The sequence below is a fragment of the Palaemon carinicauda genome, chromosome 33 (genome assembly GCF_036898095.1).
Source record: "Palaemon carinicauda isolate YSFRI2023 chromosome 33, ASM3689809v2, whole genome shotgun sequence".
NCBI classification, from domain to species: Eukaryota; Metazoa; Arthropoda; class Malacostraca; order Decapoda; family Palaemonidae; genus Palaemon; species Palaemon carinicauda.
The window spans coordinates 19,473,101-19,501,003 of NC_090757.1; the positions used below are offsets into that span (position 1 = coordinate 19,473,101).

The 27,903-nt window shown below is 31.5% G+C and overlaps 1 protein-coding gene across 1 annotated transcript in view; it reads right to left on the reverse strand.

Annotated features, from left to right (window-relative positions):
• Positions 1-9,061: 9,061 nt before the first annotated feature.
• LOC137626082 (glycine receptor subunit alpha-3-like) overlaps positions 9,062-27,903 on the reverse strand; it is a 217,138-nt gene continuing 198,296 nt past the window's right edge. Inside the window, exons 9-12 of the mRNA XM_068357165.1 lie at positions 27,570-27,698; positions 11,666-11,766; positions 10,713-10,853; positions 9,062-9,359 (exon numbers count right to left, since the gene is read on the reverse strand). Coding sequence (XP_068213266.1) covers positions 9,228-9,359; positions 10,713-10,853; positions 11,666-11,766; positions 27,570-27,698 — 503 coding nt within the window. The 3' untranslated portion in view covers positions 9,062-9,227. The remainder of the gene's footprint in view (positions 9,360-10,712; positions 10,854-11,665; positions 11,767-27,569; positions 27,699-27,903) is intronic.

Consider the following 27,903-nt stretch of genomic DNA (forward strand, 5'->3'; position numbering starts at 1 on the left):
ATATATATATATAAATAAATATATATATATATATATATATATATTACTAGCCACGACATAACCTCAATGGAAAAGTAGATACAAGCTCTAAATAATATGTGTAAGTTTTATATGCATAGCAGTGTCTGTATATATATATATATATATGTGTGTGTGTATATATATATATATACACACACACACACACACATATATATATATATATATATACTATATATATATATATACGTGTATATATATATATATATATAAATATATATATATATATATATATACACATCACAAGCCAAGATATAACCCTAGCTGGAAAACTAGGATGCTGCAAGCCCAAGGGCTTCCAAAGAGAAAAGCAGCCCCAATGCAGAATGGAAATAAAGTAATAACGAATAAACTATATACGAGAAGTAATCAAAAACAAAATATTAGATCAGGAACAACGTTAAACTAGATTACTAAACTAGGTTAGACATAAATTAACTATGAAACGAGATTTACATTAACCTGTTAATATATATATATATATATATATGAATGTATGCATATATATATATATATATGAATGTATGCATATATATATATATATATATGTAAATGTATATGTATATATATATATATATATATTTATATATTTATATATATATATATATATATATACATATATATATATATATATATAAATAACATTAAATGCAGCCGTGTCTAGTCCACCGCAGGACAAAGGCCTCAGACGTATCTTGATCATGTCTAGGGTCTGGCCATTTTTATCACTACACTGGCCACTGCGGATTGATGATGGTGAGAAACTTTTGTCTGATCCCTCACGGCAAACCAACCTAGTATGGGTGACCTGGACTAGTACATCTTGGCTAATCATGGCAATACGCGAACCCTTTCACCACGTTAAGGTATCCCCACTCAGAAAGGGATAACAGTACACACACATGTGTGTGTGTATGTGTTCCCCACTCAGAAAATGATAACAGTACACACACAAACGTGTGTGTGTGTGTATGTGTGTGTGTGTGTCAATTAGAACACTAAATTCCCTCCTAATCCCGACCCATCAACAGACGTAACTGAAGAATTCACCTCTTAGCATTTAATCGACGATTCCAATTGGAATCCTTCCTACATTTAATTCCAGAATCCTTCAGTTCCAGCGCTGAATAAACGGCTTGAGTCATTCACGAGAATGACTCGGCAAATGACGCACCTTTCGCATATCAATGCGAATTCCCAATAAGCGAATAACGTTCCAGTTGGAATGATTACAGGATTCCCTCAACTAATCATTTCCTCTTGTTTTCTGTTGATCGCAGTCTCAATGGCTCACGTAAATCAACTCCTGCTTTGATTAATAGTTGGTACAGTTCGCCAATGACTAATTATACTTAATCACATTTCTTGCTTGAGGGTACACTATTCTATCTTATTTCTCTTCCTCTTGTTATTTTGATGTTTTTATAGTTCATATACGAAATGTTTATTTCAATGTTGTTATCAAAATATTTTATATTAATTGTTAATTACTTTTTTTTGTAGTTTCCTTATTTCTTTTCCTCATTGTGCTATTTTTCCTGTCGGAACCCTAGGGCTTATAAAATTCTGATTTTCCAACTAGGGTTGTATCTTAGCAAGTAATAATAATAATAATAATAATAATAATAATAATAATAATAATAATAATAATAATAATAATAATAATAATAATAATAATAGGAATTACTATTATTATTATTATTATTATTATTATTATTATTATTATTAATCACATTTCTAGCGTCATAGTTACGTACAGGTGTTATTATATTTGCTTGATTGATTTCATTACTTTTCCTTGAGGACTGATTTCATGATCCCATCACGTAGGGGAACCCTTCTCTCTACAAGATCCACAAAATCCGATTATCGTCTGCATTCTTAGGTATTTTGCATATCACATTGCATGACTGGAGTCTATTGTCAAATCCACATTAACCAAGAAAGTCTTCAGTTGCTTCTTGAAAAAAAAAAAAAAATATTTCTCATTTATCAATTCTCGAATTTGAATAAAAATGTACATATCAATAAATTTAAAATGGAGGAATATTTTAACTTGTAAAAATTTATTGTCAATATTCGAATATTGATGCCATACACAAGGTTTTCATCGAGTAAAAATTAATTGTGGGAAAAAATTTGTTTCATTTCATATTTCAAATAGTATTAAACTCGAAACAATTACCCGAGAGTATAAAGCACAGTGAGTTGAACATATTAACCATACTTCGTCAATTGAACCTCGTTTGATAAGCAAAGGGAGTTTTAGTTTGCCATGGAAACCTGCTGAACAGAAAGTCGCTTTATAGAGTACATAAAGCTAGGGAGGTTCCCGATAATGTATCATGAATAAACCATACTGCGTAATGGCACCTACAGCATTAGGATGGTCTTTACATCTGTTGTGATCATATACTAACATAGCCATACGTTCACACACATGTGTATATATATATATATATATATATAAAATATATATATATATATATATATATATCTCATTAGCCATTACCCGACCACTACAGAAGAGACCTCTTGGTTGTGGTGGCCTATTGGTAACGTCCTTGCCTGGTGATCGTCAGACTGGGGTTCTAGTCCATCTCAAACTCATTCGATCCTTTGGTCGCTGCAACCTTACCATTCTTGTGAGCTAAGGATAAGGGGTTTGGGGGGGGGGGGAGCCTATAGGTCTATCTACTGAGTAATCAGCAGCCATTGCCTGGCCCTCCTTGGTCCTAGCTTGGGTGCTAATCATATGTATATATGGCCAGTCTCTATGGCATTGTCCTGCGTATTAAGACAGTGTTACTGTCCCTTGCCTCTGGCATTCATGAGCAGCCTTTAAAAACTTTTAAAACACGTCCTTCGACTCGCGTCTGTTCACTGTCTTTCTTTGTGAAAGTGTTTACGTATCACCATCATCAGCAAAGCTGTACTAGTCAGGGCCACCCATACATGGTTGATTTGCTGTGAGTGATCAGACAAAAGTCTCTCTCCATCACAAATTCGCAATGGCCAACGTGATGAAATGGCCAAACCTCAGACATGGATAAAGACATGTCTAAGGCGTTTGTCCTACAGTGCACTAGAAACGGCTGCATTTGTTGTTTGTTTATGTATATATACATAAAATACACACACACACACATATATGTATATATATATATATATATATAATCTATACATCTACATACACATATATACAATACGGGATGTGTATATATCAATAAATATACATATATACGTATACCTGTATATATATATATATATATATATATTGTATATATATACATATAGTATATATATATATATATATATATATTGTATATATATACATATAGTATATATATATACATACACACACACACACATATATATATATAGTATATATATGTGTATATATATACAGTATATATATATATAATATATATATATATATATATATATATATATATATATAATATATATGTGTATATATATATATATATATATACTATTTATCAGTATATGGGCGCGTATAGGCGAATTCATATCCCCTAACAGTTTTTATCAGCACATTCAATTTCATTGCGAGTGCAAAGGTATAAATAGAAAACATTTCCCATAATACTTTTATCCCAGTAGCTCGTATATATATATTACATCTTAATAACAAAAATACTGAAGAACTGTCATATCTTTGTTCTAACAATTCATAACCTATTCATTTTCATTTCCCTTCTTTTTTTTGGTCGTCAGTGTTCACACATTCTCTATTTCATATGCAAATCTTCCTTTGCCAACTAGAACAAGATAGTTGTTCATATATATATTTGTTTAGAAATGTTCTGGACCAGAGTTATACTGTTAAATGTCAGTGATAGATATTTTAGCTTTGGTTAATACTCGACTAAAAGATTTAGATACATAAAACATGAAGGATGAAAATATCTGGCCGATACAGAGTAAGAGCATTTCCTAGTTAAGTCTTCCTGGCAAAATGAAGACTTTGAAGTAAGAAGACAGAATAGACTGTGATAAAATGCTTGTGAGAATTTCCAAAATTCACCCCAATAACAAAAATATTATTCGCATTCCTCATATACTGATTTATAGAATGATTAAACTAAAAAGAAACGGTATTTTTTAATATGTATTCGACGTACTTAAGAAGAGAAAAAATTATGAACCAAACCAAACCCTGTAAATGTATATGTATGCTATGTTTATGGTATCGTAAGAGAATCCAAACTTCAATGTATTAATATATATGGCTTATTTGAAATATATATATATATATATATATATATACAAGCATATACATATATATATATATATATATATATATCTATATATATATATATATATAAATATATACATACATTTATATACACATACATACTGTACTCACACAAGGCCCGTACTGTGAGAAGTTGCTTAACGTAAGCAGTCCGCGGTCCTTTTCAGCAGATTCTCAATAAATGTTTACCAATAACATAGGATATGATCAATATCTAAACAAAACACAAAATAACGCACTATACTTACCATGGAATTCTACGTTTTCTCTTTTCTGTGGAAGATATGTCGGTCAGTTTTTCATATTAGTTGTAAGAGTGATTTAGTTCCAAGTTAGCCAGTCCAAAGTGTCAATCTTTCTCTTTCAATGAAGGAATTCTGTCACTGAATTTGGTAGTAGTTTTCATCGAGTCAAAAATGTTTCTATGCATTAATTAGGACTTGATGATCATCTCGAAAACCAAGTAATTACAAAGTCTTTTAATTCTGGTCATTCATGAGAAATCAAACTCTCCTTAGTCCAAATGTTCACATACTGTTATTCTTGGCTTTCTTGATGCGAAGCTGATCACTTACGCTTATCTGATCATCATCACCACCTCCTACGCCTATTGACGCAAAGGCCTCGGTTACATTTCCCCAGTCGTCTCTATTGTACCAACCGTGTCACACGATCGTACATAAATTATTTTGTACATATTATGCTTGTATCTGCGCTCTTCCCTCGCACTAAAAAGAACCAGAACAAACATGTCTATGTGTCGCCTTGTAACATTGTCATTTCTGGAACATGTATTTTCCTGTTGCCTTGAGGTTTTGTATATAAAGGAGAGTGTTCTTTAATAATATAACTCAGTTGATTGCATCCTGCCTTTGAGTTCACAACCCTCTCTCGGCCCGTCACATTATCTTGAGCTTATAATACAATACTTCTCCAATCGTCATCTGCTATTTCAGGCTTCATAGTCTCCAGCCATGTAGGCCTGGGTCTTCCAACTCTTTTAGTGCCTTGTCTAAAAGTTTTGCATTTGTTGTGGTATGAATATGGAAAAAGAGAGACAACACTTATCTGAAGCACTTAGCAAATTCTTTTAAGTATGACACCCACATCTTACAAAAACAGTTTCACGGAATACCTAAACATATTAAGTATGAAACACAAAATAAACTATTTTTTCGTTATAACTATTTAAAAACTTGGTAAATTCTTTTAACCAAGACATCAACACCTTACAAAAAAAGTTTCACAGAACACCTAGATATTAAGCATGGAACACAAGCACAAAAAAAAAATATTTTCGTGTTATAACAAATTAAAAACTTGGTAAATTCTTTTAACCAAGACATCCACATCTTACAAAAATAGTTTCACAGAACACCTAGATATATTAAGCATGGAACACACACACAAAAACTGTTTTTCGTGTTATAACAAATTTAAAACTTGGTAAATTCTTTTAACCAAGACATCCACATCTTACAAAAATAGTTTCACGGAACACCTAAATATATTAAGCATGGAACCCACACACACAAAAAAAACTGTTTTTCGTGTTATAACAAATTTAAAACTTGGTAAATTCTTTTAACCAAGACATCCACATCTTACAAAAATAGTTTAACAGAATACCGAAATATATTAAGCATAGAACACAAGAGCCTGTTTGTTGTTTTCTTTCATTACAGGTGGTTCGTTATCACAATCTTTCTTCCTTTAAGCAACTGAAATTCATCAAAGTACGATGTTCCATTTAATTATTTTGTTCTTTTCTTTATCAGACGGCTTTGAAAGATTCTCCAGCTAATAATTTTCATTACTGATCAACCATTATATCTTAAAATTAAACAACTTAGATTGGTTACGTAACAACCGAAAATAAGCACTTCACGGTATGGGTAACGGCCGGTTACTGACGTTAAGGCACAATTTCTTCTTTCTTTATTGTTCCATACTAGTGGGGTCTAAAGCAACTCCCAAGAAACGCTTGGTAAACAAAACATTTCTACATTGTTATGGTTTAAAGGCAATTGAAAATATGCCGACGCATTCAAGCATTTAGGGTTTATGTTTACAGACAACGGCTATAAGAACAAAGAAGAAATTACTGAACGAATAAAGAAATATAATAAATGCTGTGGAGCACTCTATCCAATTAGGAGAGATGCATACGTACCTATAGAAGTAAAGAAAACCATATTTGAAGGATTACTAACACCAATCATGACATATGGATCAGAGAGCTGGACAATGACCATCAAAGACAGGAGCAGAGTCCAAGCTTCAGAGATGAAAAGCCTGAGAACAATAATGCACAAAACAAGAAGAGATAAAATAAGAAATGTAGATTTTAGAAGGATGGTTGGGGTATCTCCTATGTTGAACAAGATTGAGAAGGGACAGCTGAGATGGTTGGGAGATTTAATGAGAATGGATGGAAATAGAATTGCAAGGAAGAGATGGGACTGGACGCCTGGTGGGAGGAGATCAAGAGGTAGACCACGTAAACGCTGGAGGGATGGAATTGAAGAGATTTTGACAAAGAACAACATGCCAACAATTGAACAGCTGAGAAGAGAGGGAATTTTTGAAAACAGAATTGAGTGGAGAAGACAACTGATTCCACTGACAGGCTGAAAGCCTACCTGGGAGTGGGAGTGAAGTGAAGTGTGGGAATTTTTCTGACGATTAAACTCATTCTTGTGATAAAACGCTTACTTTTATATTGAATAATTCATTTGTATGAAATTAAGTTATATTCAACGCAGCGATAAAGGGTCGATCGGAGAGGACACCTGGTTTTAAACGGATTTCCCCACTTTGCCATATCTCCACAGATCACCAGGCTGTCTTTCTCCAACCCAGCTCCAGCTTAGCCCCCTTCTCTCTCTCTCTCTCTCTCTCTCTCTCTCTCTCTCTCTCTCTCTCTCTCTCTCTCTCTCTGCTATTCAGACACTTTGAAACAAGAAAAGCTGAACACATGATTATGCTTTACAAAACTTATGTACGTAGTACACTCGAGTACTGCAATGTGATATGGTACCCACACTACCAAAAGGATATTGCACAAAGAGAGAGTGTACAAAGGTCCTTTACTGCTAGAATAGAAGTTAAGGACCTTGACTACTGGGAAAAACTGCAATTTTTAAGGAGAAGAGAACCCTACATGATAATACAAGCATGGAAGCAAATCGAAGGAATTACTGAAAACATCGTGAAGCTAAAAATATCATAAAGAGCAAGCCGAGGTAGATTAATAGTGCCCAAAAATATACCAGGAAAACTAAGGAAGGCATACAGGACATTAATCCACTATGCACCAGCCTCGATAATGCAGCGACTATTTAATGCGCTGCCAGCTCATCTAAGAAACATATCAGGAGTAAGCGTAGATGTGTTTAAGAATAAGCTCAATAAATACCCAAGATGCATCCCAGACCATCCAAGATTGGAAGATGCAAAATACACGAGAAGATGCATCCCAGACCATCCAAGACTGGAAGATGCAAAATACACGAGAAGATGCATTAGAAACTCTCTGGTGGATATACGAGGTGCCCCACACTGAGGGACCTGGGGGAACCCGAACAAAGAATAAGGTAAGGCAATAAGGCTCTCTCTATTTCTATATAAATAAGTGCAATTCTAAAATTGAATTCGAAATTACTCAAACTTTTGTTTCACACCACCAAGGAGATACAATTCAAGGAGAGATTTCTGTCTAAAGGTTACCCCCAATCCAAAATATGTCATATGGGTGGGGACCCTCCCCTGATCATATACCAGACGTTTCCTCTACTCACTTCGAATCACAAGGATACTCACTCAATGATGCACAGTTCTCCTGCTTCAAGCTCGCCATGTGAACAGGTACTGATTAGAAAAGAATAATAGGAGAGAGAAATAATTTTGGAAATACACTAATTTATACAGAAAAAGAGTAAGAGAGAAAGAGGAACATTGTAAGGAGGATGTGTATGGAGAGCAGGATGGTGATCGGTGGAGACGTGGCAGGAGTGGGGGAATCCATTTCAAACCTGGTTCCTTCCCCAATCAGTCCTTTCTCACTGCATTGAGTATAGTCAGGTAGGCTAAACACAAACACGAACGCACCGATGCACACACACAGTGGAAAACAACCTAATGCAGAAAAGAAATATATGGTAAACTATACATAAATTTACTCTTACACAAACCAGAATGGTGAACCAATATGAGACACAATTCATACAAAAACAAGCAAATCTCGAAATTATTATTTTTATTGTATTGAATACAGTACAGAGAACCCTTAAAAGTAACTTACACTAACCCTCTACTTGACCCGGTGTGTTGGATACTTGAAAAAGACAAATATTTATGAGTAGTTATGTCGAAACAATGAAAACTGGAAGATTTTCTTCTATGCTTAGCGGTGTAAGAACAAAATGCAATGTTTTTTTTTTCAGATATTTACAGGAAGGAGTATCATAAATGTCGAAGTTCAAATGACCCTTTAGAATTTGTCAATAATAGTTTTAGCTTACTTCGTCAAATCATGGTATTTGAAAACTTGGCAGTTTTAAGCTAATAAGAGTAACTAATAATAATAATAATAATAATAATAATAATAAAAATAATAATAATAATAATAGTAATAATAATATTAACAATAATCAATTTAATAATAATAATAATAAAAATAATCAATTTAATAATAATAATAATAATAATAATAAAAATAATCAATTTAATAATAATAATAACAATAACAGTAATAATAAAGAAAAAAAGTATCTTACACAACTAACGAAATAAAACAACCACCAATCTCATTGTCTCCACTCTATGGAGAACGAATGACGCTTCTCAAGCAGGAAAGTATAACAACTACAGACTCAACCCAGCACACTCAAGGACAGAAGACATCTATCTAATTGTAGAGGACCCAGTAGACCGCATTAAAGGCCAGGAAAGCCGCTGGGTACAACACGCGAAAGCATCTGTCCAGCCAAAGAGCCGCCACCTGTCCTCGGGCTCCAGGGCGCTCGTCCGTGAGGTCGGGCTGCGAATTTAGAACTGAATTAGATGGGAGGTTTCGTGAATATTGGGGTCAAAGGGGGGAAAAAAGGAGATAGGTTCATTACGCTATATGTAAAGGGGTGTACAGTATGTAATTGGTTGGGAAAGTCGCAAACTTTCCTATGACTTTGTCAAATCGACTTTCTTTGTGGAAAAAATGTTGTTTATCTTTGTGTTAAATACTAGGAGTTTAGCCCGTTGGGAAGCAATTTTTAGGGTAAGATAAGGATACTGCGATCTAAAGAGGGGGTTTGCAAGGGGAAGATCTCCCCACCCCAAGAAGCTAAGTAGGTAAGGATACCGCTCCTATGTTAGGTTAGGTGGGGGGGGGGGATCTTAGGTGAGGTGGTGTTCTTGTGTTTGTTTCCATTTTAAAATGTGGTTTTTCAGTCTTATAACTTTTGGAACTTTACACCAGATCTGTCTCAACCAACTACAAAGACCCCAACGTACATTGCATCATTTGTGACCGAGATGGATATTGTTGACAATTTTTAATTGATCTATCGTAAAGGTTTCTGACTATCATAAACACAAAATAAAGCAAATTGAATCATTATATTACATGAAAAATGAATTGTTTATGAACGCAGAATGGCTTATGAACTTATGAATTTTAAATGGAGTTAAAAAAGCGGTTTCTGTATATTTTACATTACATATATATATATATATATATATATATATATATATATATATATATATATATATATATATATATATATATATATATATAGCCTCTATATATATATATATATATATATATATATACATATATTTCAAATAAGCCATATATATATCAATACATTAAAGTCTGGATTCTCTTAACGACCTCGGGATCAGAGCCCCAGGCGGAATCACCCAAAGACTATAGTCTTAGACCGGCCGGGATTTGAGCCCTGGTCCAGGATATCTGTATGCCAGTGACCATACCATTCAGCCACGAAGATGGTCACTGGCATACAGGTATCCTGGGCCAGGGTCCAAATCCCGGCCGGTCTGATACTATAGTCTTTGGGTGATTCCGCCTGGGGCTCTGATCCCGAGGCCGTTAAGAGAATCCAGACTTTAATGTATTAAGATATATGACTTATTTGAAATATGAAAAAAACACGTTTAAATGTGCAAAAAAATTTATCATATATATATATATATATATATATATATATATATATATATATATATATATATATATATATGTATATATATATATATATATATATATATATATATATATATATATATATATTCACTTAAATTACAAAGAAAATTTCTCATATATGAGAACATGCAAGTTTCCAAATCCCACCAGAAATAACTTGTCAGTCCCACAAACCTCCAGAGCGAAAGACGTGTGTGGGGAAGGTGTGGACCGCCTTCCTTTAGTGGGTAGGTGAGCCAGAACATCCACGACGACGCTCTCAACAGCGGCGATGAAGATGAAGGTGAGGCAGGTTCCGGTGAACACCTCCAGGGCCTGAAGTGAAATTGAGTATTTGGTCACTTAGGTCACTTTGAATGTCTTTTGTAATGCAGTGCCTTCGTAAAACGCATGGATTATCTCGACTTTAAAGACTTTTGAGAATAAATCAGTCTGATAATTTCTTACTGTTATGATTTTGTGCATTTGACCTTTAATAATGATAGTAAATTACGACTCTTCAACTTTCACCTATTTTAGCATGCAAAACCAATTTTTGTGACACTTTGAACGTCTTTTAATTCTAATGCCTTCGTAAAACCCACGAATTTAACTCTAATTTCAAGGCTTTAAAAACAATTCAAAGGCTGTTAATTTCTTACTGTTATGGTAGTGTGAATTTAACCATAAAAAAAGATTGCACAACACGATTCTTCAAACTTTCCCATTTTTTAGCATTTAAACGTTTAAAGGCCACTCATGAATGGCAGATGCAAGGGACAGTGACGCCACCCTATCAAGCTGAACAATGCCTTAGAAACTGACCATATATACATACAGTACATATGATCAGCACTCAAGCCCCCTCTCCACCCAAGCTAGGACCAAGGATGGCCAGGCAATGGCTACTGTTGAGAGAGAGAGAGAGAGAGAGAGAGAGAGAGAGAGAGAGAGAGAGAGAGAGAGAGAGAGAGAGAGAGCAATTTACCAACTAATTTACTAGCCCGATACAAGAGGGAGCAAATATGGTGTTTACAGCCGCCGCCCAGCTGTCTGTCTGTCTGTATAGATTGCCTTACCTTGTGTAAGACTTGGGCTCTTGCCTTTGGGCAACCGAGAACCACAGAAGCCCATTGAAAGATGCTTACCATGGTATAAGCAGCAGGAGGCACTGAGCGATAGGCACTCTCGTGGAAGATAGCTGCAGTCACCAGTGACATCATGCAAGTGATCATGCGAGCCCCAATGCCTGAAAAATAAAATGGAAATTATAATTATATGAAAAAAAAAGTTATTCCGTAAAAAAATCACAGATACAGATAAAAATCTAATTATCAGAATGCGTCATTTATGATGAATTATAATTCTACCAAATTGCAGGTCATTCAACTTAAATGTAAGCTAAATTAATGGGAAGCAATATGATTAGGCAAAATGAATCTCATCATAATACAGGTAATACAGGCAATTATCTGAGTTTAACTTATAAACCATATTAAGTAGAAAACTTTAAAAAAGCAAGGTTTAATTGTTATTCAAATAGTCCTATACTTTCATATAATCTCATCTATTATATTCTATAATCGGATGTGATGACAAATCAGTCTAATGTCGTTACCAACATATAAAATTTCTACCTTACATTGGGTTTGATCCCTGGTCTCTTCAAACGAAAGACTATAGTCAGTTTCTTTTATCGAGGCAGATTTGCATCGACTCGCAGAGGTGCCCTTTTAGCTCGGAAAATTTTCCTGATCGCTGATTGGTTAGAATTATCTCGTCCAACCAATCAGCGATCAGGAAACTTTTCCGAGCTAAAAGGGCATCGCTGCGAGTCGGTGCAAATCTGCATCGCTAAAAGAAATTGACTATAGGTAATTCACCACCCATTCATCTGCTTTTACGACCTCTGATTTTATGATTGGTAGCGTTCGATCCCCATATGGAGTAGAACTTTATGTCTAGATATCTTTATACATCGTCACCCTCATAAACTAACTGCCTAAGTCATTTTCTCCACTTGTTGGGAAATCAAAAAGAAACCTTCTCATTTCCTAATTCTTTATATCATTGTCTTAAGTTTCAATTCAAATTCTTAATAGAAGAATTTGCGAATAAGAATTTGTTAATTGAAGCTCAACACAATGATATAAAGAATTAGGAAATGAGGTTTTCTTTTTTATTTCCCAACAAGTGGAGAAAATGACTTAGGCAGTTAGTTTATGAGGGTGACGATATGTGGCACTAACATCGTGAAGAATATTAGTGCTAAATATTATTTTAATTGGTAGAATATTTCAGGATAATATCGACGTATAATACTAGACAATTCACAGTATTCGCATGTGAAATATAGAAAAGGCTGTTTAGTATTTCAAAGGTTTTTCTTTTTTCAAACATATTTCATATGTTTCTTACATAAAATACGAAGTGTCAATTAAGACTTTTCAGTTGTGTTTAAGGTCAAGATTCATCTAGTATTTCCAGATTAAATATATATATATATATATATATATATATATATATATATATATATATATATATATATATATATTTATATATAAATATATATATATATATATATATATATACATATATATATATATATATATATATATATATATATATATATATATATATATATATATATATAAAACATTGCGTGATCAATCAGCCTGTCAATATTCTAGGATATTTTAAGGTTTTTGAATTCAAGATACCCGGCAGCTCATCTAAACTCAGTAGTTATTTAGACCATAAGACCCTCGTATTTTATTCAGAGCTCAATGCAACCTTTACAAGGTCGTAAATCGTGACAGCGTAAGCTCACTTAAACAACACTCTGACCTCCCAGGAACTTTAATCCCATCCACGGTTAGGAATTCAGAAAGCTCTACAGCTGATCTTGAATTTATAAACGTTTGTAAAAGCATTTTATACAATACACAGAAAAATCTCTTACAAATTATTGAATAACAGTTTGTACTCCAACAATTTTCCGAATCTATTTACTTAGGTAAAATAATTATAACATTATAACCTTTTATTGCTTATTTTAAGGATTTAATTTTGAATAATGGACTGCAGAGAACAGCGTCTATTAGAACTGTAATGATGTAACTACTGTAGTAACAAACGCAAAAAAAAAAAGAAAGAAAAAAAAAATTGAAGAAAAATCAAAAGATTCCTACAAAGGACTGAACTTTTTTTTTTTCAGTTTGAAAACGTCAAAATGTACCTGTACCTCAATTTCTTATTTGAGGGTCGAAAAGAATGAACTGTTGGTATCTACTGTTCAAAAGTTTGGAAACGAATGTTTCTTAGTAGCTCAATTGAAATGTGGGTACCCCTGCTTCCAGTACAATATCTTCCAGTGGTGCATTGTACAGTCACTCATATAAGTTGATGGATGTCCGGGTGTTTGTGAGAGATTTGTATTTCGCCCCTTTCTGGACAACAGGTGTCTTGTAGCGCTTAAGCCAGTCAAAGATTTGACTGGTTTCGCGCTCCGAGACACCTGTCGTCCAGAAAGAGGTCAAATGGAAATCTCTCTCAAACACCCGGACATCCATCAACTTATATGAGTGACTGTACTACATGGGATACCAAGCATTGTGCATTACAGTAAAAGCGAGGGATGAGGCAATGAATCATTCTCTTCATTCTCGTTTTACATCACGCTGGAGACGTGGCTTTGTCTTCCTGCGACGAGAGCTAAAGCACAATGATATTCCACTTTACAATGATTCTTTTTGGAATGGATACTAAATGGGCTTTGTTAGTCTGATTTTACTTCTTGTATACAGAAAAATGAACAGGGAATTTAAATAGAAAATTCCCAGCAATCGCATGTGGTGAAATATAGAAAAGGCTGCTTTAATATCTCAAAGGTTATTATTTTTCAAACATGTCTCATAATATGTTTCTTACATGTCAATCAAGACCTTCCAGTTAAGGTCAAGATTCATCTGGTATTTCCAGACTAAGCTGAAAAAAGCCCTTGCTATAAGTGGCCCCAAGTTTCAGTGACTTATTGAAACATCGTGTGATTAATAGCCTATCAAAATCCTAGAATAATTTAAGGTTTTTTGATCCATAATATCAGGCAGTTCCTCTAAAACTTAGTAGTAATTGAGACTATAAAACCTTCGTAGTTTGTTCAGAGCTCTATACAACCTTTACAAGGTCGTAAATCGTGGCACCTTAAGCTCACTTAAACAACATTCTGGCCTCCTAAGAGCTTTAATCCCATCCATGATTATGAATTCAGAAAACTCTACAGCTGATCGAGAATTTATAAGCGTTTGTAAAAGCATTTCATACGATATACGCAGAAAAATCTTACAAATGTTTTAATAACAGTTTGTACTCCATCAAATTTTCGATTCCATTTCCTTTATTAGGTTAATTATAACTTTTTATTAATTATTCTAAGGATTTAATGTTGAATAATGGACTGCGAAGAACAGCGTGAATTAGAACAGACGTAACTGGAAAAACGTAAAAATCTTTGTTAAAAAAAAAGATTTCTACAAAGTACTGAACTCTGCCATTCAAAACTCTTTTCTTTCAGGTTGAAAATGTCCAAATGAATCAGTACCTCAATTTCTTATTTGAGTCCCGAAAAGAATGAACTGTTGGTATCAATTGTTCAAAAGTTGGGGAACGAGGCTTCTTCCTATAGTCCATTTCTTTTAGCGAATCATATTTGCACCGACTCGCAACGGTGCCCTTTTAGGTCGGAAAAGTTTCCTGGTCGCTGATTGGTTAGACAAGAGAAATGGACTATAGTTCAAATGAAATGTGGTGGCCTGCTGGTAGCGCCCTTGCCTGGTGATTTCCAGACTGGGGTTCGAGTCCCGCTCAAACTCATTAGTTCCTTTGGTCGCTGCAACCTCACCATCCTTGAGAGCTAAGGATGGGGGGGGGGTGAGCCTGTAGGTCTATCTGCTGAGTCGTCAGCAGCCATTGCCTGGCCCTGTTTGGTCCTAGCTTGGGCGCTGATCATATGTAATTAAGTCAGTATCTAGGACAGTGTCCTGCTTGATAGGGCACTGTCACTGCCCCTTGCCTCTGCCATTCATGAGCGGCCTTTAAACCCCTGTTTTCAGTAAAATATCTTCCAGTGATGCACTGTATTTAATGGGGTTCTAAGCATTGTGCATCAGACTGAAAGCGAGAAATGTGGCAATGAACCATTCTCTTCATTCTCGTTTTACATCACCGTGGAGATGTGGCTTTGTCTTACTGCGATGAGTGCTAATGCACAATGATATTCCACTTTACAATGATTCTATGCAGTACAATGATACTCTTTGGGATGGATATTAAATAGGCTTTGTAAGTCGGGTTTTACTCCTTACATACAGAAAAATGAACGGGGAATTTAAATCAGAAAAAATGAAATTGTGACAATTATTAATCTTTTTGGTTGATTCAGAAGACTTTACGACTGGAAAAGTTTTTGCTAAAGAGAAGTAAAAAAAAAAAAAAAAAAAAAGAAAGAAAAAAAAACGGATTTAAATCAGAAACCAATGAAATTGATGTAAAATAAAAATCTAATGGAAATTTTCTGAGAAACGAAGTGTTTTTGGTTGGTTCAAAAGAGGCTATTTTACGTCTGAAAAGGTTTTTGCTAGAGAGTCGTAAAGAGCGGAAAGGTAAAAAGAAAAAAAAAGAAAGAAAAAAGAGGCCTTGAGTGGACTACCTTCACTCAGCAGAAAATAGGGAAAAAAGAAAAAAGTCTGGGAATCCGTTTCGTTAAACTTATTTATGACAGAAATTGTTGAGTGGGTCTGTGGACTATTCCCATCCACCAGAGAATAGAAAATAAAGAAAAACTTATTTATGGCAAAAAATTGTACCGTTGGCATAAGACTTACGTAACATATCTAATATCAATATCAGATATTATTGAACAGCCAAATCCCTTTATATGGGACATAAACGGCTTCTATATTTCAGTGTTGATTCCAGCGAAAACTGAATTTCCCAGAAATCTAAATTCAATAACAAAATCATTCGGTAAAAGAAGGAATGTTAGTCATCTCGATCTTAAATTCGATAAGGCGTGGATAATAAAGTTCCTATGGACAACAAATGAATGCCTTTGTCCATTTTTTATTTCTCGTAGACAGGAAAATTTGAACAAGAATTTCTTCTGATCTATAGGCAAATAAAAGATGAACTTGGGGTCTCGTATACCCAAGGATGAACAAGGAGGTCAAATTCATTTGAATTTAATGTATATCATTCCTTGAGATATAAATAATAATAATAATAATAATAATAATAATAATAATAATAATAATAATAATAATAATAATAGTAATAATAATAATAATAAAAATAATAATAATAATAATAATAATAATAATAATAATACATACATACATACATACATACATACATACATACATACATACATACATATACCAAGGCACTTCCCCCAATTTGGGGGGGGGGGGTAGTTGACATCAACAAAGAAACAAAAACAAAAAGGGGACCTCTACTCTCTACTTTCCTCCCAGCCTAACAAGACTAGCGCCAACATTATCCTTGCGTGAGGCGACTAAAAGGGACGGGAAGAGGGGGCTAGGAACCTCCTCTCCTGTATCTACATCCTGTGAGACATAATAATAATAATAATAATAATAATAATAATAATAATAATAATAATAATAATAATAATAATAATAATAATAATAATAATAATAACATAACGAAGTTCGAATGGTTTGATTTTAATATATTTTGAGCCTTGAGATAATAAAAAAAATTAATAATAATAATAAATATAAAAATAATAATAATAATAATAATAATAATAATAATAATAATAACAACATAACGAAGTTCGAATAGTTTGATTTTAATATATTTTGAGCCATGAAATAATAAAAAAAATTAATACTAATAATAAAAAATATATAATAATAATAATAATAATAATAATAATAATAATAATAATAATAATAATAATAATAATAACATAACGAAGTTCGAATGGTTTGATTTTAATATATTTTGAGCTTTGAGATAATAAAAAAAAATTAATAATAATAAAAAATATAAAATAATAATAATAATAATAACATAACGAAGTTCAAATGGTTTGATTTTAATATATTTTGAGCCTTGAGATAATAAAAAAAATAATAATAATAAGAAATATAATAATAATAATAATAATAATAATAATAATAATAATAATAATAATAATAACATAACGAAGTTCGAATGGTTTGATTTTAATATATTTTGAGCCTTGAGATAATAAAAAAAATTAATAATAATACAAAATATATAATAATAATAAAAAATATATAATAATAATAATAATAATAATAATAATAATAATAATAATAATAATAATAATAATAATAATAATAATAATATAACAAAGTTCGAATGGTTTGATTTTAATATATTTTGAGCCTTGGGATTATAAAAATAATAATAATAATAATAATAATAATAATAATAATAATAATAATAATAATAATAATAATAATAATAATAATAAGGGCAAAATTCTATTTCGCCTCGAATCTAAATAGAAAATTATGTGATATTTTCTTAAACACTGATGGAAATGAGGACCGAATGACATAATCTCTTAAAATTTAGCACCATCCATCAAATGTCCACTTTTTTTGTCAATACGGAGTAAACGAGCCAGAAAAGCTTCTTTCATTCATAAATGAGAAAACTCAAAAAGGTAAAGAAAAACTCTTAACCTAAAGTGAATGAAAACGAAGTAATGCATTTCTCTCCTCCTTCAGTAAAAGGAAACACGAGCGGAGGTATTCATCTTCTTCGCCAGACGGAAAGGAATTTGCCAGACACTTCCACTCAGAGAAAAATGACTGTTTACCTTAAAGTGGTTTATGCCATTCTGCCATTCTAAATTTGCAAGTAATAATAATAAAAATAATAATAATAATAATAATAATAATAATAATAATAATAATAATAACGACAATAATAATAATAATAATAATAATAATAATAATAATAATAATAATAACGACAACAACAATAACAATAATAATAATAATAATAACGACAACAACAACAACAACAATAATAATAATAATAATAATAATAATAATAATAATAATAATAATAATAATAATAATAATAGTAAAGCTGACCAGAAACATCGACCCCGCATAGAAGAGGGAAACGATGTAGACAAAGAAGAAGAATAATAATAATTATAATAATAATAATAATCATAATAATAATAATAATAATAATAATGAGTATAATAGGAGATTTCTTTACCACAATGCTCAATACTACACAGTATTCTAGAAGTTTTATTCCAGCTATGACCAAGTTGTGGAATGATCTTCCTAATCGGATAGTTGAATCGGTAGAACTTCAAAAGTTTATACTTGCATAAAATAATTTTATGTCGAAGAGGCTGACATCTGTCTTTTATAGATTATATATGATATATCTATTTTGATGTTACTGTTTTTAAAATATTTTACTTTTATTGTTCATTATTACCCATATCGTTTATTTATTTCCTTATTTCCCTTCCTCACTGGGCTATTTTTCCTTGTTGGAGCCCTTGGTCTTATAGCATCTTGCTGTTCAAACTAGGACTGTAGCTTTGAGTGTAATAATAATAATAATAATAATAATAATAATAATAATAATAATTCTATTTCTGATTGTATATGTTCAAAGTTACAGCGAATGTTTTTTTTTTTTTTCTTTTATCTTCAGCAAGTTGATGTAAGTCTCTTTATAGCTTATTTATGATAGATCTATTCTAAAGTTATTGTTGATCTTAAGATATTTTACTTATTTATCACTTCTCATATACAGTTTATTTCTATCTTTATTCACCTTCCTCACGGGGCTATTTTTCTTGTTTTAGCCTTTAGGCTTATAGCATCCTGCTTTTACAGCCAAGTTTATAGTTTAGCAAATAATAAAAATACCAATAAAAAAAACAACAACAACAACAATAATCATAATAATAATAATAATAATAATAATAGTGAAAATAATTATAATAATAATAATAGTGAAAATAATAATAATAATAATAATAATAATAATAATAATAATAATAGTGAAAATAATTATAATGATAATAATAAAAATATTATTATTATTATTATTATTATTATTATTATTATTATTATTTGCTAAAATACAAAACGTCATATATTCATATTTTCTAATAGTATTATGGAGACGTCCTAACAGTTGAAATTTTTCGTTAATGTGAAAATTTTCGTTTACGTTAAAATTTTCGTAAATGTGAAAATTTGTGTTAATTTGAAAATTTCGTTAATGTGAAAATTTTTCGTTAATTTGAAAATGTCCGTTAATGTGAAAATTTTCGTTAATTTGACAATTTTCGTTAATTTGAAAATTTTCGTTTTTGTGAAAATGTTCGTTAATTTGAAAATTTTCGTTTTTGTGAAAATGTTCGTTAATTTGAAAATTTCTGTTCTGTGAAAATTTTCGTTAAATTGAAAATTTTCGTTCATGTGAACATTTTCGTCAATCTGAAAAAGAATATTCAGGTTGATTTATTGATTGATTTTGAGTTTTCTGGCATCTAACATCAAAAGGTCATTGTCACCGATATCGTTTGTTATAAATAAAGAATTTGAGGAAAATGAATTAAAACCCATAAAAGCTAAAAAATACGAAACAGAACAAAATGAAATGGACAATCTGACCAGTCCCAGAGATAAATCATCAGTCAGAAAATAAAAACAAACAATAAAGTGGAAAAGCTGACAAGTCTCAAAGATAAATCATCAGCTAGAAAATAAAATATGAAGTGGAAAAGCTGATAAGTCTCAAAGATAAATCATTAGTCAGAAAATGAAAAAAATTAATTGGGCAATCTGACAGGTCTCAAAGACAAATCATCAGTCAGAAAATAGAAAAAAAACTGAAATGGACAATCTGATAAGTCTCAAAGATAAATCATCAGTCAGAAAATGAAAAAAAAAATGAAGTGGACAATCTGACAAGTCTCAAAGATAAATCATCAGTCAGAAATAAAATATGAAGTGGAAAAGCTGACAAGTCTCAAACATAAATAATCAGTCAGAAAATAGAAAAAAAAGCAAGTGGACAATCTGACAAGTCTCAAAGATAAATCATCAGTCAGAAAATAAAAAAAAGGGAGTGGACAATCTGACAAGTCTCAAAGATAAATCATCAGTCAGAAAATAAAACAAAAATGAAGTGGACAATCTGACAAGTCTCAAAGATAAATCATCAGTCAGAAAAAAAAATGAAGTGGACAATCTGACAAGTCTCAAAGATAAATCATCAGTCAGAAAATAAAATATGAAGTGGAAAAGCTGACAAGTCTCAAAGATAAATAATCAGTCAGAAAATAGAAAAAAAGCAAGTGGACAATCTGACAAGTCTCAAAGATAAATCATCAGTCAGAAAATAGAAAAAAAAAATAAGTGGAAAAGCTGACAAGTCTCAAAGATAAATCATCAGTCAGAAAATAGAAAAAAAAAGGAAGTAGACAATCTGACAAGTCTCAAAGATAAATTATTAGTCGGAAAATAGAAAAAAAGCAAGTGGACAATCTGACAAGTCTCAAAAATAAATCATCAGTCAGAAAATAGAAAAAAAAATAAGTGGAAAAGCTGACAAGTCTCAAAGATAAATCATCAGTCAGAAAATAGAAAAAAAAGGAAGTGGACAACCTGACAAGTCTCAAAGATAAATCATCAGTCAGAAAATAGAAAAAAAAGGAAGTGGAAAAGCTGACAAGTCTCAAAGATAAATCATCAGCCAGAAAATAGAAAAAAAAGGAAGCAGACAATCTGACAAGTCTCAAATATAAATCATCAGTCAGAAAATAGAAAAAAAAGGAAACAGACAATGTGACAAGTCTCAAAGATAAATCATCAGTCAGAAAATAGGAAAAAAATTGAAGCAGACAACCTGACAAGTCTCAAAGATAAATCATCAGTCAGAAAATAGTAAAAAAATGAAGTGGACAATCTGACAAGTCTCAAAGATAAATCATCAATCAGAAAAAAGAAAAGAAATTGAAGCAGACAATCTGACAAGTCTCAAAGATAAATCATCAGTCAGAAAATAGAAAAAAATGAAGTGGACAATCTGACAAGTCTCAAAGATAAATCATCAGTCAGAAAATAGAAAAAAATGAAGTGGACAATCTGACAAGTCTCAAAGATAAATCATCAGTCAGCAAATAGGAAAAAAATTGAAGCAGACAATCAGACAAGTCTCAAAGATAAATCATCAGTCGGAAAATAAAAAAAATGAAGTGGACAATCTGACAAGTCTCAAAGATAAATCATCAGTCAGAAAAAAAAATGAAGTGGACAATCTGACAAGTCTCAAAGATAAATCATCAGTCAGAAAATAAAATATGAAGTGGAAAAGCTGACAAGTCTCAAAGATAAATAATCAGTCAGAAAATAGAAAAAAGGCAAGTGGACAATCTGACAAGTCTCAAAGATAAATCATCAGTCAGAAAATAGAAAAAAAAAAAAAGTGGAAAAGCTGACAAGTCTCAAAGATAAATCATCAGTCAGAAAATAGAAAAAAAAAGGAAGTAGACAATCTGACAAGTCTCAAAGATAAATTATTAGTCGGAAAATAGAAAAAAAGCAAGTGGACAATCTGACAAGTCTCAAAAATAAATCATCAGTCAGAAAATAGAAAAAAAAAAATAAGTGGAAAAGCTGACAAGTCTCAAAGATAAATCATCAGTCAGAAAATAGAAAAAAAAGGAAGTGGACAACCTGACAAGTCTCAAAGATAAATCATCAGTCAGAAAATAGAAAAAAAAGGAAGTGGAAAAGCTGACAAGTCTCAAAGATAAATCATCAGTCAGAAAATAGAAAAAAAGGAAGTGGAAAAGCTGACAAGTCTCAAAGATAAATCATCAGCCAGAAAATAGAAAAAAAAAGGAAGCAGACAATCTGACAAGTCTCAAATATAAATCATCAGTCAGAAAATAGAAAAAAAAGGAAGCAGACAATGTGACAAGTCTCAAAGATAAATCCTCAGTCAGAAAATAGGAAAAAAATTGAAGCAGACAACCTGACAAGTCTCAAAGATAAATCATCAGTCAGAAAATAGAAAAAAAATGAAGTGGACAATCTGACAAGTCTCAAAGATAAATCATCAATCAGAAAAAAGAAAAGAAATTGAAGCAGACAATCTGACAAGTCTCAAAGATAAATCATCAGTCAGAAAATAGAAAAAAATGAAGTGGACAATCTGACAAGTCTCAAAGATAAATCATCAGTCAGAAAATAGAAAAAAATGAAGTGGACAATCTGACAAGTCTCAAATATAAATCATCAGTCAGCAAATAGGAAAAAAATTGAAGCAGACAATCTGACAAGTCTCAAAGATAAATAATCAGTCAGAAAATAGGAAAAAATGAAGTGGACAATCTGACAAGTCTCAAAGATAAATCATCAGTCAGAAAATAGAAAAAAAAATTGAAGCAGACAATCTGACAAGTCTCAAAGATAAATCATCAGTCAGAAAATAGAATATGAAGTGGAAAAGCTGACAAGTCTCAAAGATAAATCATCAGTCAGAAAATAAAAAATGAAGTAGAAAAGCTGACAAGTCTCAAAGCTAAATCATCAGTCAGAAAATAAAAAAATTAAGTGGACAATCTGACAAGTCTCAAAGATAAATCACCAGTCAGAAAATAAAAAATTAAGTGAATAACCTGGCAAGTCTCAAAGATAAATCATCAGTCAGAAAATAAAAAAAAAAATTAAGTGGACAATCTGACAAGTCTTAAAGATAAATCATCAGTCAGAAAATAAAATATGAAGTGGAAAAGCTAACAAGTCTCAAAGATAAATCATCAGTCATACCAGATAACATTTTATATATTGAAACTTACCATTATAAGAAGTCGTTTCCTAAACGTATTTCTAAAATCATTCGAGAGCAACAGCTGGAGAAAAGCGGACGAAACTATTCACCCGAGAAGGACGAGTGACGTAAAAAGTGTTCGAGATTAGAGGACGCGAGATTTTTATCCCAATGTCAAGAAGACTTTCCCTCGATGTGAAAGATGGAAATTTCCTTTCCAGGAGGAGGAGGAGGAGGAGGAGGAGGAGGAGGAGGAGGAGGAGGAGGAGGAGGAGGAGGAGACATTCCAAGATCCCAGAACGTGGCATGTCGAAAACGACGGCCATGTAAAGATATCGGATCTCGCTAGAGAAAACGATATCGTTTCGTTAAACTGGAAGAAAGCCAGGCGAGGCCGGAGAAACGTTCGGACGGCGAGCTAAGGAAGAATCAATTTGATTGGTCCTTTTTTTTTTTATATATAGAAGAGTCAATTGGATTGGTTCCTTTTTCAAATCTAGAAGAATCAATTTGATTGGTTCCTTTTTCAAATCTATAGAAGAATCAATTTGATTGGTCCTTTTTTTAAATATAGAAGAGTCAATTTGATTGGTTCCTTTTTCAAATCTATAGAAGAGTCAACTTGATTGGTTCCTTTTTCAAATCTGTAGAAGAATCAATTTGATTGGTCCCTTTTTCAAATATACATAAGAATCCATCTGATTGGTCCTTTTAACAAATATATAGAAGAATCAATTTGATTTTTTCTTTTCTCAAATAGATAGAAGAATCGATTTGATTTTTCTCTTTTTCAAATAGATGGAAGAATCAATTTGATTGGTCGCTTTTCAAATCTATAAAAGAATCAATTTGTTTGGTCCCTTTTTCAAATATATATAAGAATCAATCTGATTGGTCCTTTTAACAAATATATAGAAGAATCAATTTGATTTTTCCTTTTCTCAAATATATAGAAGAATCGATTTGATTTTTCTCTTTTTCAAATAGATAGAAGAATCGATTTGATTTTTCTCTTTTTCAAATAGATAGAAGAATCAATTTGATTGGCCGCTTTTCAAATCTATAAAAGAATCAATTTGTTTGGTCCTTTTTTCAAATGTAGAAGAATCAATTTGATTTGTTCTTAATCAAATCAACAGAAAAATAAATATGATTTGTTCTTATTTAAATCTTTAGAAGAAAAAATCAGATTGGTCCTTATTCAAATCTAAGGAAGAATCAATTTGATTTGTCTTTATTTAAAGTTTTTTTTATTGGTTCTTATTCAAAGGAAGATGCTTAAAGACGAACGCTTATACATAATAGTTAGAAGCCTCATAGAAAGACTGGATGAGATATATATTTTAGGCAGCCATTTTCGCCCGAAATGAAAAGTAATTAACCTGTATCATATTTCTTTTTATAAATTCATATCACATACCAAACTTAAGAACCCAATCAAATCAGAATTACAAGTTAACGAATGAATTACTTAATATCACTTCGCAAAATAACGAACCAAATAAAATTAGAATTATAAGTTATCGAATGAATTACTTTTAGTTGCGGTAAACTGTCTTTGGGTAGAGTTCTCTTGCTTGAGGGTAAACTCTGACACACTTTTCTATCTTGCTTCTCTTCTACTTATTATTATTATTATTTCTTTTTTAGGTTTTTATAGTTTATGTGTGAAAGATCTATTTTAATGTCGATACTGTTCTAAAAATATTTTATATTGTTCAATACTTCTCGTGTAGTTTATTCAAACACTTATTTCCTTTCCTCACTCGGCTATTTTTCCCTCTTGGAAGCCTTGCGCTTATAGAATCCTTCTTTTCCAACTAGGGTTGTAGCTTAGCAACTACTAATACTACTACTACTACTACTATTAATAATAATAATAATAATAATAATAATAATAATAATAATAATAATAATAATAATATTAAAACAGCGTATTAGCTCGTTTTTAGCACAGTTGAGCAAAAGCTAAAATTGGATCCCCAGAAAAACTTCAGATTAAAAATGCATGTTTCGATAAATAAATCGCGGCCACAGCGTGATGACTTCCATACAGATTGCCAAATTATTTCTTTGTGAAATCGAAAATAAACCAGAACCGATCAGATTGCCCGTCAAATTCATATTAGCATTTATAGAGGATTGCCGTCTGGACGTGGGAAAAAAAAAAGGTGAGAGGAAAAGTTATGGGAAATGTACCAACAAAAAAAAACCCTAGTTGGAAGCGACACTTTCATTCGAATTCATCTCCGACAATCGCTATAAAAACTATTTCCCTTTTATGGTATTCTTCTTCCTTTGCAAAGCAAAAGAAAAAAAAAAAAACACAACTTACCGAGATGAATCTGTCAACTGTTATTGTCCAAGTGACCACGCCTCAATCAAATGAAATGGCTTTGGCGAAGTCTGCTTTCAGGATTAAAGTCTGACTTGTAGATGTAAATCACACAGTTTCCTTCTTAAGTAAAATCTCTCTTATATCCTTTCAATATTTTCTAGGATTCGTCCGTAAGGTTTCATTACATCTATACTGTAGTCATGTGGTAATAATCCACGCAAGAATGATCAAAGTAAGCACCCTAATACACATAATGTATTAACTCATACTTGTCGTAAACTCGGGCGCGTTAAGTTCGAATCTTACCCCGAAAGGAGCAATTCTTCATGTATTACCTAGACTAATTCAAGGCTTATAGAGACGAAGTATAAAAAAAAGGAAATAGAAATGCAAGAGATTATTGCTATTGAGTGGATGAAAGGGACCTGCAAAGCTATTCTATAGTCCATTTCTTTTATCGAGGCAGATTTGCACCGACTCGCAGCGGTGCCCTTTCAGCTCAGAAAATTTTCCTGATCGCTGATTGGTTAGAATTTTCTCGTCCAACCAATCAGCGATCCGGAAACTTTTCCGAGCTAAAAGGGCACCGCTGCGAGTCGATGCAAATCTGCATCGCTAAAAGAAATTGACTATAGTCAGAGCCATTCACACTAGGTTGATTTGCTATGAGCGATCAGGCTAGAGTCTCTCACGATCAGCAATCCCCAGGGGCCAGTGTGGTGGTGAATTTGGGCGAACTCCAAACACGAATATTGACTAGCCTGAGGCTTTTTGTCAGCAGTGGACTAGAAACGGCTGCATTTGTCGTTTATATATATATATATATATATATATATATATATATATATATATATATATATATATATATATATATATATATATATATATATATATATGAATATATATATATATATATATATATATATATATATATATATATATATATATAATTTATATATATATATATATATATATATATATATATATATATATATATATATATATATATGTATGTATAAAGTATCGTGTGTATATATATATATATATATATATATATATATATATATATATATATATATATATATATATATATATATGTATAAAGTATCGTGTGTATATATATATATATATATATATATATATATATATATATATATATATATATATATATATATATATATATGTATAAAGTATCGTATATATATATGTAAATATATACATATATTTATATATATGTAAATATATATATATATATATATATACATATATATATATATATATATATATATATATATATATATATATATATATATATATATATTTATATATATGTATAAAGTATCATGTATATATATATATATATATATATATATATATATATATATATATATATATATATATATATATATATATGTATGTATGTATACAGTATCGTATATATATATATATATATATATATATATATATATATATATATATATATATATATGTGTGTGTGTGTGTGTGTGTATAAAGTATCGTATATATATATATATATATATATATATATATATATATATATATATATATATATATATATACATATATATATATATATATATATATATAAAGTATCGTATATATATATATATATATATATATATATATATATATATATATATATATATATATATATATATATATATATATATATATATATCCTAACTGTTAATTTAGTAACAGCATCAGCTTGGACCAAGGAAAGGGGACATTCGATTTGCAAAACCATTCTCAAAGACTTCCTGGCCGAGCAACCTACTGTAACCCAGCCAGCTATCGAAACTTCAGCTACCCACCTCTGATGTTGATGAAGAAAGACAGATAAGCCGTGGTCACCGTTGCCGTCATGGGAATGACTGTGTGCTTCACCGTCCACCCACTGGTTTTCTCGATTTCCATCTCAACTCTCAGCTGCCTCTTGGTTCCTGTGGGAAAAGTAACATTACAGAACTGTGTGGAGGAATTCAAAGTATGGTTTCTATGTTTACCTCCGACAACGAAGTTGGAGGGAGGTTACGTTTTCACACCTGTTTGTGTTGGTTTGTGTGTGCGTCTTTGTTTATGAACAGCTTTCTGGCCACAATTTTAATGGATTAACTGTTGGATTCTATATTTACCTCCGCCAACGAA